The sequence below is a fragment of the Chrysemys picta genome, chromosome 4 (assembly GCF_011386835.1).
Source record: "Chrysemys picta bellii isolate R12L10 chromosome 4, ASM1138683v2, whole genome shotgun sequence".
In the NCBI taxonomy this organism is placed as follows: Eukaryota; Metazoa; Chordata; order Testudines; family Emydidae; genus Chrysemys; species Chrysemys picta.
Window position 1 is genome coordinate 67,851,603 of NC_088794.1, and position 20,282 is coordinate 67,871,884.

A 20,282-nucleotide genomic window follows, 5' to 3' on the forward strand; every position below is an offset into this window, starting at 1 on the left:
GGGAGCCACGTGGAGAGACCCCCGACCCTGCTCCCCGGCTGGAGCGCCAGAGCGGGGCAAGCGCCAGTCCCCGCTCCCCAGGGGAAGCTCGAGAGCCGGATTAAAACGGCTGGTCGGCCGTAGTTTGCCCACCCCTGTTTTAAAGTCTGATATCTTGTGAATGGCCAAGAATAGAAACACTTGCCAGTACAAAAGCTTTTAAGGGCAGAAAATATTTACAAACACTGAGTGAGGTTTTCAAAGCTGAGTAGAGGATTCAGCTACACAACTCCCATTAAATAAAGGTTCACTTTCCTAGTCAGCTTTGAAAATCTCAAACACTGTTCCTACTGGGCTGGTGAGCAAAAAGAAAAATAACAATTCCTGCTGAAAACATATTACCTTAAATCCAAAAATCACCCAGTAAAGGTTTTTTTTAAAAAAAACTTCAATGTAGTTACTATCCTATCACAGGATACCAGTCTCACTGTATTGCACCAAAAATATTCGTGTTTTTTTTATTGAAACAATAGGTAAAACACTTTAAAAAGATGTTATGTCTGACTTTCAGCTAGTCCGATGTTCAGCATTCCACACACAGCGGGTTCACTTAAGAAGTTTCTGTTGGCTTGACAGAGATTTCTCGTTCCAGCAGTATTCCCCATTTTAAATGCAAGGAATCTCTCTCAAACTGGTGGAGTCTTTCAAAATAAAAGAAACTTTTTAAGTTCAGCCACTGTAAATATTATATTTGACAGAGGAAATAACATCTTTTTACATGCCTACAGTGGTTGCCTACTGTAGTCACATTATTTAGTTATCTAAGGAAATTGGCAAGTTTTTGAAGGAGACCAACATATTGGATAAAAACCTTAGGTAAGCGTATAGATCTGGTTATTTTGCTTCCGTTTTATCCCTGTTAGCACATTTTTCTTTGGCAAATCCAATAAGAGCAGACCAGTAGCTGTTTCAGAGAAAATACTCTTTTCTGGTTGACCGCTAGTAAGTGCTGATGGCTGGAGTAATTTATATGCTCTTATTGGGCCAAAGGCCAAGTAATAAGAGTGTTTTCTCAGCCAGACTATCCATAATAGAATGATGCCTAGTTTGGCGCACAGGCATCTTTTTGAAATACAGTGAAATTTGGATGGGCCATAGATTTTAAATCTAGTTCCTGTTTCAGAAAGACTGCAATGTTAATCACTTTAGGTTGGTTTAAAAATTTAAAAAGGCAAATAAAACTACATTTCGTATATTTATCCCAGTTACTGGTGCTTTATATAGGGAGTCAAATTCTTTCCTGTTGCATTCATGCACCCTGCTGATTTCAAAGCTGTTGCATCCATGGGACTGAAAGCAGAACTTGCCCCAGAAATGGAGCTCAGTAGCTGAGTGGACATAAAAAAAATGACAGAATGGAAATTAAATCAGAAGGAACTTGTCCAGTGCCAGAAATAAGCTACGAGATCATGAAGGGTATTTTTCTGGCTTTCAGAACTTTTTCAGTAAACTTGAATGATGGTAGCATCCCAAATACGACAGTCAATGATTGAGCTATTTTAGTCTAATAAAATGAAGACTTCATTGGCCTTATTTAAGCATTTCTTTACTTGGCTGAGACTTTCACTGCATCTCTTCATTAACAATAAGCAAAATAATGAGAAAAAAGGATCTTTTCTTCTCTTCCCTCCCTCCCAAATTAACATTTCAGATAAACATATTTTCCCCATTATCACTGCGCTGTGCTTATCAATCTTGCCAGCCTTGCATATGCCAACATGACTTGAATGTGGCCTCATACAAAAACATTATAGGAGGGAAGTAAATCTTTGCTTCTCTGTTCTAATGTGGAAGGAATGTGGGCTTTCCAGCCAAGGTTTGGATTTTGTCTTCTCCTATTTATTTTAAATCTTTTCAGACAAAGAAGGAGACATTCACTGTTGCACCCATATTGTTAACTTTTGAACTGAGGTGCTTAAAATGAAAATACATGTTTAGCTGGAATTTGTATCATCTGAATCAGGGAAAAAAGCCTGGCTAGGAGCCCCTGGATATCCTGGTTTTAGTGGCTATGCAGACCCCAACGTATAAGATACAATTGGCAAAACAGGACAGAAATACAGATGGTAACATTTAAATGCTATGGGTTTGTTATTTTTTTCATAAGTCATTGAAGAATATGTGCAAATCAGAATTCTGAAAATTATTCTGCAAGATGGATGGGTGACAGAGCAAGACTGTTGAGCTCAGCAAGACATTAGCTAACAGCATTCAAGTAGAGTCTAGCAGGGATCAGTTCTGGGTCTGGTTCTGTTCAATATCTTCATCAATGATTTAGATCGGTTGTTCCACAACTTGTTCTGCCGCTTGTGCAGGGAAAGCCCCTGGCGGGTCGGGTCGGTTTGTTTACCTGCCGCGTCCGCAGGTTCGGCCGATCGCGGCTCCCAGCGGGAGTAGTAGTAGTAATGTTCCTGAAAAATGTGACTTTAAGCGAAACGATGTTAAGCTAATCCAATTTCCCCATAAGAATTAATGTAAATGGGGGGGGGTTAGGTTCCAGGGAAATTTTTTTCACCAGACAAAAAAGCGATATATATATATATCTCTTAGCTTAACATCGTTTCGCTTAAAGTCGCATTTTTCAGGAACATAACTACAACGTTAAGCGAGGAGTTACTGTACATAAAAGGCTTGTTACAAGGAAGACAGAGAAAAATTTTTCTCTTTAACCTCTGAGGATAGGACCAGAAACAATGGGCTTAAATAGCAACAAGGGCAGTTTAGGTTGGAAATTAGGAAAAACTTCCTGTCAGAGTGGTTAAGCACTGGAATAAATTGCCTAGGGAGGTTGCAGAGATTTTAAAGAACAGGTTAGACAAACACCTGTCAGGGATGGTCTAGATAATACTTAGTTGAGTCTTGAGAGCAGGGGACTGCACTAGAAGACCTCTCAAGGCTCCCTCCAGTCCTACGATTCTATGATTGTTCATCCTTCTAGCAGATAATTAGGGAGTTGGAGATTTAGGGCCCTAATTCATGAAGTCAATGGGACTTCTTAAAGGTTGGCACATACTGTTTGTGATACTTTGAAATGAACCCTAACCTTTAGAAGAAGAAAGTCTGCAAGTGAAACACTTGGAAAAAGCCGTGGAAAGCCATAAGTGCAGGGGTTTCTCCTTTGTTGAGACAGGATGGCTCTGAAATGGGCATATAAGGTGATCTGCACCCTATGTGCATGGTGGAACTGGGCTCTGCACTGGACCTGCATGGCCCACTGTGGAAAAGTGGTTGGGGACAGACCAGGGATGTGACGACTGGTGTCTATCTGATGTCTATATCCTCTAGCGTCTAGTTCATGAGTTCTCAACTGTGTGGTTGCAAACAGGTGTCATACTACTCTTCCCATATTGCTAAATGGGAGAGAGATCCTGGCTAGACGGGAGGGGAGAACTGGTGTGTATCCTTGTATGGAAAGGGTTTAGAAGCACCGTGGCCTCGTCAGCTTTGAAAAATGTATTTTAAATATCTACAGTGTAACCCTCATTTCAGCACATTCTAAGCTGACTGACTCTTCTGAGCCCAGCTTTCATTTAAAGGTGGTGAAGTGGGTACATAAAACTGATATGAAAGACAATCATCTCACTTGAACCTCCTCTGTGTACATGACTAGAAACGGGTTTGACACACGAAGTTTGAATGCAAATGCTGATCCAAAGTTAAGGTGTTTGGATCTAGGATATTTGATGAGGCACATCTCTATCCATGGCTTGCTATCTTGTTGATTGATTTGTTTTCAATTCTGTTATTCTCTTTTCTCTTTTTTTATTACAATCACCGTTGTCATCATAGTTTGCTCCTGGGTACCATGCTATTTGTCATATATCCCGTCTGGCATAGCAAAGCAATCCACATACAGAGAGTGTTATGGGTGATTACATTTTCTAATGTGAAGCCAAGAATAATTCTGATCCAGCTACAATAAATTAATCCCCAAGAAGGGTCCTACATCTTGAAGTGTAACATATCAAAGGTGATTACATTGCTGGCAGAACTAGGACATTTGAAAAACTAGCTCACCCATAAAATGTGAGACGCAGGAAACCAATCCTTTTGCCAAGTTTAACCAACTCTCCCTGTCTAGTGACAGCTCCTGTTAACAGCACAATTCCTACTTTTTTAAGGGTGGAAAGCCACTTGTAGGCACTTTCATCACTGTGTAAGACTTCTTCAAAAGACATATTTGGGAGCTGCAGATCTGAGCCCCAATATTTACATTCTGTAAGACAAAAAATATTGAAGCAAACTTTTAGTTAGTATCTTTATTATTTCTTATTTGTATCACTGTAGTTATTTCAATGTTCAAGGTTAGGACATATTCACAATATTAAACTATTTTAAAGTAATGCTTTACTTTTGTGTGTTTCTGAATATGGTCCCGGTCTTGAAATTAGATTTGCACGACAGGACCCACGTGGAGCCTTTGGTATGTACATATCACAAATAAACAGTTTTCTAGAAGTAAAATACATCAAACAAATAACAAATGACATTTTAACCATGTATAATCTGAAAGGAATATTACACTGCAAAACATAAAGCAGAAGTGCCTCTCTCTCTCTGAATATATGGACTAGAAGAGTGAAAACTGTCAATACTCAGTTTCTTTAATAAAAACAATGAGGAGTACTTGTGGCACCTTAGAGACTAACAAATTTATTTGGGCATAAGGTTTTGTGGGCTAAAACACACTTCATCAGATGCATGGAATGGAAAATACAGTAGCAAGATATATATATATACATAGTACATGAAAAGATGGGGGTGGCCTTACCAATTCTAACAAATTTATCCTCACCCAAAACTATTTCATATTTGGGGACAATGTATACCTTCAAGTCAGTGGCACTGCTATGGGTACCTGTATGGCTCCACAGGATGCCAACATTTTTATGGCTTCCTCAGCTCTCATCCCCTAATGCCCTTACTCCACTTGCGCTACATTGATGACATCTTCATCATCTGGACCCATGGGAAAGAAGCCCTTGAGGAATTCCACCAGGATTTCAACAATTTCCATCCCACCATCAACCTCAGCCTGGACCAGTCTACACAAGAGATCCACTTCCTCGACACTACAGTGCAAATAAGCGATGGTCACATAAACACCACCCTATACCGGAAACGTACTGACCGCTATAATTACCTACATGCCTCCAGCTTTCATCCAGACCACATCACACAATCCATTGTCTACAGCCAAGCTCTAAGATACAACTGCATTTGCTCCAATCCCTCAGACATAGACAAACACCTACAGGATCTCTATCAAGCATTCTTAAAATTACAATACCCACCTGCTGAAGTGAAGAAACAGATTGACAGAGCCAGAAGGGTACCCAGAAGTCGCCTACTACAGAATAGGCCCAACAAAGAAAGTAACAGAACACCCCTAGCCGTCACCTTCAGCCCCCAACTAAAACTTCTCGAGCGCATCATCAAGGATCTACAACCTATCCTGAAGGACGATTCCTCACACTCACAGACCTTGGGTGACAGGCCAGTCCTCGCTTACAGACAGCTCCCCAACCTGAAGCAAATACTCACCAGCAACTAAACACTACACAACAAAAACACTAACCCAGGAACCTACCCCTGCAACAAACCCCGTTGCCAACTCTGTCCACATATCTATTCAAGGGACACCATCATAGGACCTAACCACATCAGCCACACCATCAGGGGCTCGTTCACCTACACATCTACCAATGTGATATATGCCATCATGTGCCAGCAATGCCCCTCTGCCATGTACATTGGCCAAACTGGACAGTCTCTACACAAAAGAATAAATGGACACAAATCAGACAACAAGAATTATAACATTCCAAAGCCAGTCAGAGAACACTTCAGTTTCCCTAGACACTCAGTAAAAACCTACTGACCGCTACACTTACCTACATGACTCCAGCTTCCATCCAGACCACATCACACAATCCATTGTCTACAGCCAAGCTCTAAGATATAACCGCATTTGCTCCAATCCCTCGGATAGAGACAAGCACCTACAAGATCTCTATCAAGCATTCTTAAAACTACAATACCCACCTGCTGAAGTGAAAAAACAGATTGATAGAGCCAGACGAGTACCCAGAAGTCACCTCCTACAAGACAGGCCCAACAAAGAAAATAACAGAACACCACTAGCTGTCACCTTCAGCCCCCAACTAAAACCTCTCCAGCGCATCATCAGAGACCTACAACCTATCCTGAAAGATGATCCTTTACTCTCACAGATCTTGGGAGACAGACCTGTCCTCGCTTACAGACAACCCCCCAAGCTAAAGCAAATACTCACCAGCAACCACACATCACTGAACAAAACCACTAACCCAGGAACCTATCCTTGTAACAAACCCCGATGCCAACTCTGTCCACATATCTATTGAAGTGACATCATCATAGGACCTAATCACATCAGCCATACCATCAGGAGCTCGTTCACCTGCACATCTACCAATGTGATATATGCCATCATGTGCCCCTCTGCCATGTACATTGGCCAAACTGGACAGTCTCTACGCAAAAGAATTAATGGACACAAATCTGACATCAGGAATCAAAATACTCAAAAACCAGTGGGAGAACACTTGAACCTGTCTGGTCATTCAGTGACAGACCTGCGAGTGGCTATATTAAAACAGAAAAACTTCAAAAACAGACTCCAACGAGAGACTGCTGAGCTAGAATTGATATGCAAACTAGACACAATCAACTCCGGTTTGAATAAGGACTGGGAATGGCTGAGCCATTACAAACATTGAATCTATCTCCCCTTGTAAGTATGCTCACACTTCTTATCAAACTGTCTGTACTGGGCTATCTTGATTATCACTTCAAAAGTTTTTTTTCTCTTAATTAATTGGCCTCTCAGAGTTGGTAAGACAACTCCCACCTGTTTATGCTCTCTGTATGTGTGTATATATATCTCCTCAATATATGTTCCATTCTATATGCATCCGAAGAAGTGGGCTGTAGTCCACGAAAGCTTATGCTCTAATAAATTTGTTAGTCTCTAAGGTGCCACAAGTACTCCTGTTCTTCTTTAGACTTAAAAGTGGCAATCTTCAACAAAAAAAACTTCAAAAACAGACTCCAACAAGAAACTGCAGAACTGGAATTAATTTGCAAACTGGACACCGTCAAATTAGGCCTGAATAAAGACTGGGAGTGGATGGGTCATTGCAAAAACTTAAAACAAATTTCCCCATGCTAATTTTCCCCTACTGTTACTCACACCTTCTTGTCAACTGTTTGAAATGGGCCATCCTGATTATCACTACAAAAGTGATTTTTCCTCCTGTTGATAATAGCCCACTTTAATTGAATTGCTTTTCATGTACTATGTATATATATCTTGCTACTGTATTTTGCACTCCATTCATCTGATGAAGTGGGTTTTAGCCCACGAAAGCTTATGCCCAAATAAATTTGTTAGTCTCTAAGGTGCCACAAGTACTCCTCGTTGTTTTTGCTGATACAGACTAACACGGCTACCACTCAGAAACCAGTTTCTTTAATGTTTTCTTTCATGCTACGCTGTTATTTTTATTCATTGTTTGTATTAGAGTAGCACCTAGAGACCCCAGTCAGGATTGATGTCCCATTGTGATTGGTACTGTATGGACACAGAGTACAAGAGAATCCCTTCCTTGAAGAGCTAACAATCTACATACACCTGTATCCCGATATAACGCTGTCCTCGGGAGCCAAAAAATCTTACCGCGTTATAGGTGAAACCGCATTATATTGAACTTGCTTTGATCCGCCGGCGCGCACAACCCTGCCCACCCCGGAGCGCTGCTTTACCGCGTTATATCCGAATTCGTGTTATATCGAGTTGCGTTATATCAGGGTAGAGGTGTACCAAGACAGGCCAGATGAATGTGTTAATGTATTATTTTAAAAAGAGAATAATTAAAATGGTTTGGTCTAAAACAGTGCTTCTCAAAGTCAGGCCGCCACTTGTTCGGGGAAAGCCCCTGGCAGTCCGGGCCAGTTTATTTACCTGACATATCCTCAGGTTCGGCCGACTGCGGCTCCCACTGGCCACGGTTCGCCATCCCAGGCCAATGGGGGCTGCGAGAAGGGCGGCCAGCACATCCTTTGGCCCACGCCGCTTCCCGCAGCCCCCATTGGCCTGTGATGGCGAACCGTGGCCCGGACCGCCAGGGGCTTTCCCTGAACAAGCAGCAGACTGGCTTTGAGAAGCGCTGGTCTAAAACACATCAACAAAAAAGAAGAGAAAAGAAAATTCACTCAACTCATAAAAGTTACAATTCCCAGTTAGAGTTAAAATCGACAATGCAGAATGCTCTGTAGTGTGTAGTTACAGGATAAACACTATCTTGCTTTCAGTGTCTTTTCCTATGTGTATTTGTTGTGGACATTTAACACTATTTCACACAGATATTATTTTGCTAATTTAGGCCTAAGATGTTAAGAAACCTTAACATAATTAGAATATGGATAACACCCAATACTTAACAATGATTCAGTGAAGAAAAGGAAGTTACATTCTGGCCACTGTCATCAAAAATGATTTCTAAAAGACGTTAGTTCACATTGGGCCTATAATAAATAAAATAAATAAACTATATATATGTAATACTGTTGCCTAAAAAGGATTGTTATTTTCTAGCATCTGAGACGATATTGCAAACAATAGAGAACAAACAAAATTATGAAATGTAATTAAGTACTGATAACACCTTTAAACGTTAATTTAATATTGTGCATTCCTGCTTTTTAAAAGTTTTCAATGTTTTTTAGCAAGGGAATTTTACCTATCCTAACTTCATTTTCTAGTACTTTTACTTGGAAAAAAATCCTGTAGGTAAAAAGCTGTAGCTAAATGACATGAAATTAAATAAAAATGGGGTGATATCGGCCGCTAGAAATATTTGGATTTTTAACCATCACTTCTCATTTAGAGCTACAAACAGTGGCTACTATTTATGAACACGTTACCATGCCACAATATCTGAGGCACTGTAGTTATCCCTCCTTCAAAGTCTGAGGGAAAAAAGGACTCCTATTGACTTCAGTGAGCTTTGGTTCAGGTTCTAATTGCTGTATCTTGATAACTCACTGTAGTAACACTGACCTTTTAATAGTGATCACTGTCCCTGCAGAGCAACAGCATCTGTAGTTTTCCAAGTTACCCGCTTGGACCAGGATCCCCATTTACATACAACACTCTCCCTTTCTCTTTGTTGCCCCCTCTTTTTTTTTTAAATAGTTCCTGGATTTTAAATGGAGAAACTAAACCAGCCTCTGATTTGTCACCAAATTGCTGTGGATGAGATTTCTCCGAGCCCTACGCTTCACCCACCCTGGTGCATTCAATCACTTTCCAGTTATGTGGAGGAGTATAAGTGAGGGTAATGGGCATGCACCAAGGGGAGACTGTGGATTCCTCTCTAGCCACAAGACTGTAGAAAATGTACGTATATTATATTTGTACTAATAAATGTACAAATATATTTTTAATATAGCACCATAAATGTACCTTGCATTTTACAAACACAGAGAAAGACTCAAAGAGCTTTTATTAAAGAACCAAATTGTGCCTGTCCCCCCTTGGGTGTATTAGTGGGGGCAGAGAACACAGGGAGTTGTTTCCCCTCTGTCTCCAAGCAGAAGGCAGCCGGAATGCTGAAGTACGTGCTCCTGAGTGGGAGACTACTGTTGACTGCAGCACTGTGCATTCCAAAAGTAACACGATCAGGTGAGCTGGCTGGAGGGGGCCTGGCCAATGCTTTTTCAAAGGCAGAGTACGTGCCACTTCTGAGGGTGCTCCCATAAACATTCTGCAGAACATCTCCAGTCATTATCACTCTGGAACTACAACAAGACTAAATGCAGCCCTGATCCAACCTAACCCTTCCCCCCCCCCACAAAGAAAAACAGAGGGCCCACTACAACAAATCAAAGCTTTCCTCCCGTCCCCCTCCAAGAAAACCCCACCCCTGCTTGTTTCCCATGCATTTCTATTTGATTCAGATAAATAAACTTTTTATAATCTGAAAATCACCTCACCACAGTACAAACATAGAAAACAGACACATCTCCACTTCTATCCTGGTGCAAGGCCAAGCACAATGCAATCCTTGTGTTGAGGGAGGGCAGCTACTGCACTGGCCTCTTCAAAGTGGGCTCAGGAAGGGATGAGCCATTGCCATGCTGCCCCCTTTGCATCAACAACATTGGAGGGTGTGGGAGGGTGCACAGCACATGTTGAAAAATGTTGACTTAGCAGCCATTCTCTCCCTGTGCTCTCAGGGCCACTGTGCCTGGGTACTTTGCTTGCCTGGAACTCCACTGGGTTGGTCAGACTCTGCATCATGTCCATCCCAGAGCTGTGTCTTAAAGACACAAACAGTCCTTGCATATTTATACATGATGTACATGCTATAAAATATGAGCAAGGGATTCTGTTTTGCTCCGCCCAAGGAACTTGGATTTACCTGTCATCGATATTACCCCAGTAGTGGGGCCACCCACAGCAGCTCCAAAGTCTAAGGGGAAGTTTTTGCTTAAGCAAGGGAGAGCAGGACAATCATATCTATGTGTTATGCTATTCCATATTTCAGAGGAAAGTAAACCCATAACTTCCCAATTTTTCAAAGCGATACATAGGTTTTACTCATCCAATGGGACAAATATGGCCAAATGCCATGTACCCCTGAAAATTAAGGGTTATTTGCTAATATGCTTTCATATAGTTTCAGCTGCCCAAATGCTCCTAAATCTAGCATGGATATTCTAAGGATGCCTTAAGCCTATAGTCTGAGCCAGCAACTTGGTAATGGTTGCTGATTTCCATGTTTAACAATATTGTTTTCTTTACCCCTTACTGAGTCTTAAAGCAACCACATTTTATTTGAGTTGGAGAGTTCAGGAACAGATAAGCTTCCTAATACAGAGAGATATATGGGTCCCAGGGGAATGCTGCGTTCAAAATGAATTAAAAGTAAATTAATGGACTGTAACTAGAAGAAAACACTCCTGGGCTCTTCATTGAGTTCTTTCTTTTCTTTGGGTTTCCCTGAGGAGGAATGTTTTCTGCATTCAGACAATATGTTCTGATGCCAGTTCAGAAAAAAAAGACTTACAAAAAGCCAGACAGAAATTTATAGTTGGAAAAGAAAGTACAAATTATATAGTACCGTTGTATTAGGGGAGATTTTTCACAAGTGACGAAGAAATACATAATTCACAAGAGACAAGGCTTTGCATGAGATATAATATCTAGGTCAGCTTTTCATCATGGGAAACTTTATAAAGTTTGACTACAGTTATTTTCAATTCAAGATCGTTGTAAGACATACTGCAAATTTTGGGCTAGACTGTGGCGTTCAAAGACAGAGCTAAGTGGTGGTGGTGGGATGGGAGGGGAATACTCTGAGCAGCAGTTCCTGGAGTCATTCTGCTTACAGGGGACAAAGACAGACAGCAAGCCTCCAGGAGGGCTTTAGGAGAACATTCAGAAATGGAGATTAATACACACTTAAAGCAATGGTCTTGCACCCATTAATGTCAGTGCAAGTTGTACTACTGACTTCAGTGCGTGCAAAATCAGACCCCAAAATAATGCAACATAGAATCCCTCCGCCATTGACCTTGGACAGCCAGCCAGTGCAGAAGACAGACGAGGACATGGCAATGCCCCCCACAGACTAGCTTTTGGGGTGTCTTGCTTCACAGGTGACTATGCCTCTCCTGTGCCTGGGAGTCAGGCAGCGAGAGAATCTAAATTCTGGCTGCCCCTGCACCCTCTCTCCTCTCGTATGAGCCCATGCAAGTGTAGCCAGAATCTGGACCATTATTTAGGACAAAAATGTGGAAATGTGAGACAGCCCTTCTCCTTCTTATTTTTGCTCTTCTTTTAATTCTTATCCTCCTTCCTATTCCAGTCCCCTCTTGTCCTTTCCCCCCAAGGGGCATTCTTATATTTAGGGAGACTCTGTGTATGATGCAGGCAGCCCCTAAGCCTCACTGAACACTGACAAATGCATAACTGGAAACCAATCTGGCTCACCTGTGTGATAATATTGTTATAATATGTATTAGATTTATAGAGGCGTTTCAGACTTTATAAAATGCGTGTGAGTTGCTGCATGCATTAATCTCACTTATTATATTTGTAGCCCGTATTATAAAGTAATATTTAAGTGTTTTCTTTGTAACTATAAAAAGCGGTTGCTATGAAACTGAAAATGCCCTCAGTCAGAGAAACATTACCAACTGTGAAATACTAGCTTACCACAAGAGGTGTCATCTCCTGCCCAACAAAAGAAGGTCCATAGAGACCAGACGAACCAATGTGGAACATCAGTGGACAAAAGACTCTGTTGACTGCTCCCCCTACACCCATGAAGAGGGGATGTGCACAGACCCTCATCCTATCACAGTCTGAATTCTGGGGAGAAGGGAACAAAAATCCCTGACCAGGGGGATCTGTATCACTAGGCTGCTTGGAACTTGGAGAGGGCAATATTTATAAGCATAAGCAAGGGATCCCCAAGCTGCTTAGCTTAGGTTAGCCCCAAAAGACAAATAGCAAAAAGCACATCACAGCAGCTTCTATTACTTTTTGAAACCTAAGACTAAATCATTTGTGTGTGTATGTTTACCTGCTTTAACCTTGTAAATAATTCTCATTTCTTTTTCCTAGTTAATAATTCTGTGGTCAGGTTACGACGGGATTGGCTACAAGCATTGTCTTTGGTGAGAGATCCAAGGTTTGTGCCCTGCTTCTTCTTCCTGCCCCGAGGTTGAGACTCATGTTCGTAAGCCACTTCAGACAGCTTGACACTTTTTCAAAAGAGAGATATGCCTAGTATGGGTCCCAAATACTGTATGGGCTTTCTCCTTCTCCCAGAATCCTGAATGTGGGGCTTCTCACTTGTGCCCAGCGATGGATTTTTATCTTATACAGGGTCTTTTTGTTCTAGCTAACCATTTCCCTGTGCTCCAGTATTGAGGGGAACTATGAGTCAGCATATAGCCCAGGCCTGAGAGGAGGCTGAGGGAGTTCCCATAAAATGCAGACCTCTGTGCAACCACAGGCTTGACACGTGCCTATAGCTGGCCTTCCACCTCCTTCCTCTTCCTGATTTATTGTCCCTTCCCAACTCAGTGCAGAAGCTCTGCTCATGCCATTCCCTTCACCATCAAGCCCAGTCCTCTCATTTTCGTCAATACTCATCTCCCTCTGCCTATAGCACTTGGACACAGTGAAGCAAGAAATTTAGTGAGCTTCTCTCACACTTCATAGTTTCTTTTTGGTAGTTCTGATGGTATGAAATACCATAAGGGGTCCAGGTACAAAATTCTATTTCTCGTAACATGTACCAGGTACAACGGTGATGAGCACTGTAGCAATACCTGTAAAGATTAGGACAGAATGGTGTCATTTAGCTGCCAACCTGAGTAAGGAACAATGTGGCATTGTATGGGCCCCTGGGGAAAACATGGACAGACTGTGGCTTCTGGCTCCCTTGAGATATCGTGCCTGCAAACAGCTCAGCATGCAGGGAATTGTGCACGGTGCACAATCCTTGAGCATGCTACAGCCTTTTCCAACTCCCACACATTGAGATGGCTACAATTTGTAGACTGCTGTGCGGATGTGGATCTGTCATGGCCATACCACCTACCAGTCCCTTTTGGGGTGATGTGTCTCCCAGGGCCCTCCAAAGGAGCAGTCTCTGTGTTCCCTGAGTGCAGGAACTATTTCTGTGACAGGGCGTTACACAAGGCATACAAAGGAGGAGACTACGTGCACTCCTCTCTTGCCCCTGCCTATCCTAGACACATACTGATTCACAAATGAACGTATAAAGCAGAACAACTGAGCTAGAGCGGACAGTTGCCTTGTGTGGCTGTAGAAGTACTCTCCGTCAGACAGCGCTGAGTAAAAGAATGCAGCTGCTCTCTGTTTCTTGTGACCCATGAAAGGAGATTATTACATGTGCTGAGGGAAAACCTTTCCAATTATTTATGTATGAAGAAAGTTAATTTCTAAAGTAACGCTTAGGAAACTTCCCAAGAATTTTGTTCTGTGATAAGTGAGTTTATAACACTGCCTGTTGTAATAAACTGAATCTAAAATAGACATCCACATCTTTGGTTACATAATATCCACCACAGAGTACAGAAAGGAATGATACAGGTGATGCTTTCCTAATCTGAGTCCTCATTTTATTCAACTGAGCAGGGGGAATAAAAAGGAGTCAGGCTCCTCTCTCTCCCCTCAACCTTTCTGACCTACATGAATCCCGGGTTCTGCTCTGTGGATACAACCTCCTGCAAGCAAGTAGCTGGGGTATGGACTGAGCATTGGCTCACTTCCCTCCATTTGCTGCCCTAGAATGAGCGGGGAGTAAGGTATACCCTTTAAAGGGCTGCAGTAATTTACTTCCCTGGACCAAGAGGAAAGCAATGGGGAACTGTGACACTTGGGCTACGTCTACACTATGGGGAGGGGGGGGGTCGATTTCAGATATGCAAATTCAGCTACGCGAATAGCGTAGCTGAATTCGACGTATCTGATCTGACTTACCCCGCTGTGAGGACGGTGGCAAATCGACCGCCGCGGCTCCCCAGTCGACGGCGCTTACTCCTACCTGGGCTGGTGGAGTACGGGCGTCGATTCGGGGATCGATTATCGCGACCCGACGAGACGCGATAAATCGATCCCCGAGAGATTGATTTTCTACCACTGATTCGGGCGGGTAGTGAAGACCAGCCCTTGGAGTCACAATTTCTTCCCAGGGACACTGCTGAGGTAGAGTAGTCATGAACAACCCCAGGTTGAGCCTCAATCTATTCCTTGATCTAGCTGGAAAAAAAAAAAAAAAGAATACTGATAGCTCAAAGTCTGGCATTTATCTTCTAGATGATTAGGGCTTGTCTTCACTGCAACAGTCAGTTCAAATTAGTACATTTGAGTCACTCCACGTCAGTTAGCTTAGCTCAAGTGACTGACCAGACCACTCTGCGAAACAACATCAGAGCTACATAGAGTGATTTGGTTAGCAGCAGAGTGTGACTGGATTAGCAACAGATGAATTGTTGTAACTCAGACTCCTATATTCCCACTGCATTACTAGCTCCTGCATCAGCCGTATTGGAGCTTTGACAACCTCCTCTGGGCCAGCTAGCTCGAGTTTAGAGCACCACATAACTTGAGGTAGAGACTTTTGTGTGTGGACAGGAGTCAGTTTAGTAGCAAAACTCAAGTTATAGCTCGAGCTAACAATGCAGTGAAGACAAGCTCTTAGTTCAAGTCTTGCCAGTTCTCGTGATTTTTTCATGAGTTTTGTGGCACTTAATGTTTTATTTTAAACTCCAACTCCTGGAGACAAGTGCCTTTGAGAGATCTCAAACTTTCATGAATAAGGGAAGTTTCTAGGCCTCATGGTTGCAAAGAAAAGCTTGAAAATGTGACCTGAGTGTATCCTAAAGTCTCAGAAACCAGGAGGCAAACAGTGATTTTGTAACAGGGCTGGATGGAATACAATGCATCTCATCCTAACCATCCTCACTTTTCTTCCGTCCTGCCCAGCTCTGTGGAGGTGACTAATACCCTTCCCCTTTCATATAGGAGAGGGGAGATTGACACACGCAGCTGGTCTCTTCTGTGTATGGAATGGTGCTGCAGGGTGTTGTTCCTACCCAAAGAAAGAACAATTTGACATAATAAGTGTTTCAGTTGTCTTATTTCTTCACTGTTTTGATTTTAATTTCTTACATCCTTACCACAAAAACAAAGTCACAGAGGAAATGTTGTCTTAATTAGCCAAATTGCCAGGCTGAAGAGTCATTTAGGTTATTTTGTTGTTATGCCATGTAATATCATGTGTTCCTGACTCTGCCAGCTGAGAGACGGACTGGATTTTTTTTATGAGTTACTTGAAATGTAAATTTTCTTCAATCAAAAATTTTACGGTCTTCTAATAGATAGGTTCAGCAAAACTGGGTTCTGCTCAGAAATCTACTACTCACACAGTAGTTAATCTTAAACAAATCATTTAAATCTCTCTGTGCCTCAATGTCCACCTCAATATCAGACTTATGTGGTCCATCCTAAAATGAACAAGACTCTCTTTGCGGGAAATAACTGGGAACACTTTTGCAATCTCTCTCTCAAGGGAATTCCCAGGTTACACTATGTTTCTGACCAAGAAGATATTACTCAATCTTAGGAAGTGGAGAGCAGCCATTGGGAGCTGTCTACAGCCTCAGTAAACTATAAGCCATACAGCGGTGCACAATAACTCTGACCCAAACTAGCCACAAGGTGGAAAGCCATGACGAGGAGGACTCCGAAAGGAGATGAAGGACCCACATAATACAGAAAGCTCACCAAGAGAATATATAGGAAAAACATCTTCAGATCTGAGCCTCAAGCAGTTTTTGCATTAACTGAAAAGTGGTTTTTTGGCCCCGCAATAACAATTTCCCAACAACAGTCTGCAAGGCCTTATCTAAATTCAGCAGTGCAGATTGGACAGCATTGGCAGTAGATTGTGGGCTGTGACTGAGCAGTACTTTACTATATATCTCTCTACATATTCCATAAATCTTGCCAAGATTTTGCTCTCATGAGCCCCACATCTGATTCAGTCCCTCTGAAAGCTTATTCCAGTTTTATTGGGATGTGGAAGCAATCTTGTATAATGGTTGATCATTGAGGCAGTGTTCCCAATCTTAAACTATATCAATAGTTCATACTACATCTCAGCTTTATTTTTTAAAAGGTCAATAATTATATATGATTGTCTGACAGCAATCATATAAATTAATCTGATGTGGAATAATCATTTGAGCTAGAAAGAAAATACTCTGGGCAAAAACTCTAGGCAATTATGTACATAACAAACCACCAATTTACTTGTTCCAACAGTTACAATCAATGGAATATATTCATAAATGTAGAGGAAGTACTAGTAATGGTTTCAAGATTTCCAAGCCTAAATTTAGGTTTGTCACTTTGTTGTTAATATAACTAGAGAGAGTTTTGGACACACTCCATTACTGTCAGCAAGGTGAGGTTCCAGGTTCATAGGATTTAAAAGGAGACCATCAACTTAAAATCTAGGGTTAAAAGTAGCGTACTACCCCTGACCCTAAATGCACTTGCATATATCTGTGGTTTTACGGGGGCGGGGGAGGGGGAAGAGGGGAGGAGGGGTTTGCTTTCCCCTGCTTCTGAGTGAAAGACCCACAAAAGCTGAGGAAAAGCGGACTTTCTGACTATACAGTGGAAATAGTGAAAGAGACTATGTACAAAGTGCTGTCAAATATACAAAAACTGAAAATAGATAATATCATTTTAACTTATTTCTGTCTAAAGTTACACTAATCTTAGACATTCCTTGTAACTACACAAAATGGAAAATTTCCAGATAGAAGTATGATTTCTAAGTCAACAGTGGCACTTTAATAGTTGTTTAGAAATTTGGTAACATCTGTGAATGCCTTTGCTATTCATTTTCCTTTGAGATACTGGTTATGTTGTGATTGTGTCTCATTCACTCTTCCTTCCTTTAACCCAGATTTTGAAAGAAACAAGAGATAAATCTTGTAAAATATTTAAAATCAATCAAACTTTGCTATTGTAAAGTCTCCTCCTGTATTTAATTTTCCTGAACCCCACAAGGAATTATTCTTATTCATTTATTTATTGTTTCATACTTTCATAGCACCATGAATGTGCATGGTGTTTCCTAATTCAAACAAAGATGGATTCCTTTCAGCAAAGAGCTTTCAATCTAAGGGTATGTCTACACTACGAAATTAGTTCGAATTTATAGAAGCCGGTTTTATTGAAATCGATTGTATACAGCCGATTGTGTGTGTCCACACAATAAAATGCTCTAGGTGCTCTAGTCGGCGGACCGCGTCCACAGTACAAGGCTAGCGTCGACTTCCGGAGCATTGCATTATGGGTAGCTATCCCACAGTTCCCGCAGTCTCCGCCGCCCCTTTGAATTCTGGGTTGAGATCCCAATGCCCGGATGATGCAAAACAGTGTCGCGGGCGGTTCTGGGTACATGTCGTCAGGCCTCTCCCTCCCCCGTCACAGCAACGGCAGACAATAGATTCGCGCCTCTTTACCTGGGTTACCTGGGTTACCTGTGCAGACAACATGGAGCCCGCTCAGCTGAGCTCACCGTCACCATATGTCCTCTGGGTGCCGGCAGACGTGGGACTGCATTGCTACACAGCAGCAGCTGCTAACTGCCTTTTGGCGGTAGACGGTGCAGTAGACTGGTAGCCTTCATCGGCGATCTGGGTGCTGGCAGCCGTGGGGCTTGCCTTTTGGCAGTAAATGGTGTATTACGACTATTAGCCGTCCTATTACAAGTCGGGTCATCGCACGTTAGCAGAGTCTTCCCCGAGCAGCCGATTGTGCAATAGGCCTGAAGACCATCGTCATACGCCGCCCCGTATTTGCTGCCAAGCACCCAGAAAGATGCCGAGGGCTATCAGTCACGCTGCACCGTCATCTTAAGATGTAAAAAATAGATTTGCTCTGTATTCATTTGCTTCCCCCTCCCTCCGTCAAATCAACGGCCTGCTAAACCCAGGATTTTCAGTTTAATCTTTGGGGGGGACCATTCTGTGTGACAGTTGTTTGTGTCTCTCCCTGATGCACAGCCACCATTCTTGATTTTAATTCCCTGTACCTGTACCTGTACGCCATGTCGTCACTCGGCCCGCCCTCCCTCCTTCCCCTAGTCCGTCAGATACTACGTTTGCGCCACAGCTCAGAGAGCCAAGAAGCGGTTCGCGCCTTTTCTTTGAATTCTGGGTTGAGATCCCAATGCCCGGATGATGCAAAACAGTGTCGCGGGCGGTTCTGGGTACATGTCGTCAGGCCCCTCCCCCCTCGTCACAGCAACGCAGACAATAGATTCGCGCCTTTTTACCTGTGTTACCTGTGCAGACAACATACCACGGCAAGCATGGAGCCCGCTCAGCTCAGCTGAGCTCACCGTCACCATATGTCCTCTGGGTGCCGGCAGACGTGGGACTGCATTGCTACACAGCAGCAGCTGCTAACTGCCTTTTGGCGGTAGACGGTGTAGCATGAGTGATAGCCATGGGGCTGGCAGCCGTAGGGCTGCATCGCACCAGCCCCTTGCCAGGCGATGGTATATTATGACTGGTACCCGTCATCGTCGTATTGGTGTGGCTGTCAATCATGGCCACCTGGGCAGACACGCTACTGTTTCGATGATGATGGTTACCAGTCGTAATATACTATTTTCTGCCAATTGCCCAGTATTGTCTGCTAAGCACCCAGAAGAGGCCGAGGGCGATGCTGGGTGCTGGCGGACGTGGGGCTGGCAGACGTGGGGCTGCATTGCTACACAGCAGCAGCCCCTTGTCTTTTGGCAGATGATGGTATTTTATGATTGGTATCCGTCATCATCGTACTGGAGAGGCTATCACTCATGCTGCACCGTCGGCTGCCAGCTTAAGATGTAAAAAATAGATTTGTTCTGTATTCATTTGCTTCCCCTTCCTCCGTGAAATCAATGGCCTGCTAAGCCCAGGGTTTTCAGTTTAATCTTTGGGGGGACCATTCTGTGTGACAGTTGTTTGTGTTTCTCCCTGTTCCTGTACCTGTACGCCATGTCGTCACTCGGCCCTCCCTCCCTCCCGCCCTCCCTCCTTCTCCTGGTCCATCAGATACTACTTTCGCGCCTTTTTTCTGACCAGGCGCCATAGCTAGCACTGGGATCATGGAGCCCGCTCAGATCACCGCGGCAATTATGAGCACTATGAACACCACGCGCATTGTCCTGGAGTATATGCAGAGCCAGGACATGCCAAGGCGAAACCCGGACCACCCGAGGAGGCGATTGCAGCGCGGCGACGAGAGTGATGAGGAAATTGACATGGACATAGACCTCTCACAAGGCACAGGCCCCAGCAATGTGGAAATCATGGTGTCACTGGGGCAGGTTGATGCCGTGGAACGCCGATTCTGGGCCCGGGAAACAAGCACAGACTGGTGGGACCGCATCGTGCTGCAGGTATGGGACGATTCCCAGTGGCTGCGAAACTTTCGCATGCGTAAGGGCACTTTCATGGAACTTTGTGACTTGCTTTCCCCTGCCCTGAAACGCCAGGATACCAAGATGAGAGCAGCCCTCACAGTTGAGAAGCGAGTGGCGATAGCCCTGTGGAAGCTTGCAACGCCAGACAGCTACCGGTCAGTCGGG

The 20,282-nt window shown here is 43.2% G+C and overlaps 1 protein-coding gene across 5 annotated transcripts in view; it reads right to left on the minus strand.

Annotated features, from left to right (window-relative positions):
- BBOX1 (gamma-butyrobetaine hydroxylase 1) overlaps nucleotides 1–20,282 on the minus strand; it is a 115,920-nt gene that overhangs the window by 27,896 nt on the left and 67,742 nt on the right. For all 5 annotated transcript variants that reach the window (XR_006175670.2, XM_065592535.1, XM_065592537.1 and 2 more), the window contains one exon: nucleotides 4,057–4,255. Coding sequence is in view for 4 of the 5 variants with exons in the window: in XM_065592535.1 (XP_065448607.1) it covers nucleotides 4,057–4,255 (199 nt within the window). In the remaining variant the exon portion in view is untranslated. The remainder of the gene's footprint in view (nucleotides 1–4,056; nucleotides 4,256–20,282) is intronic.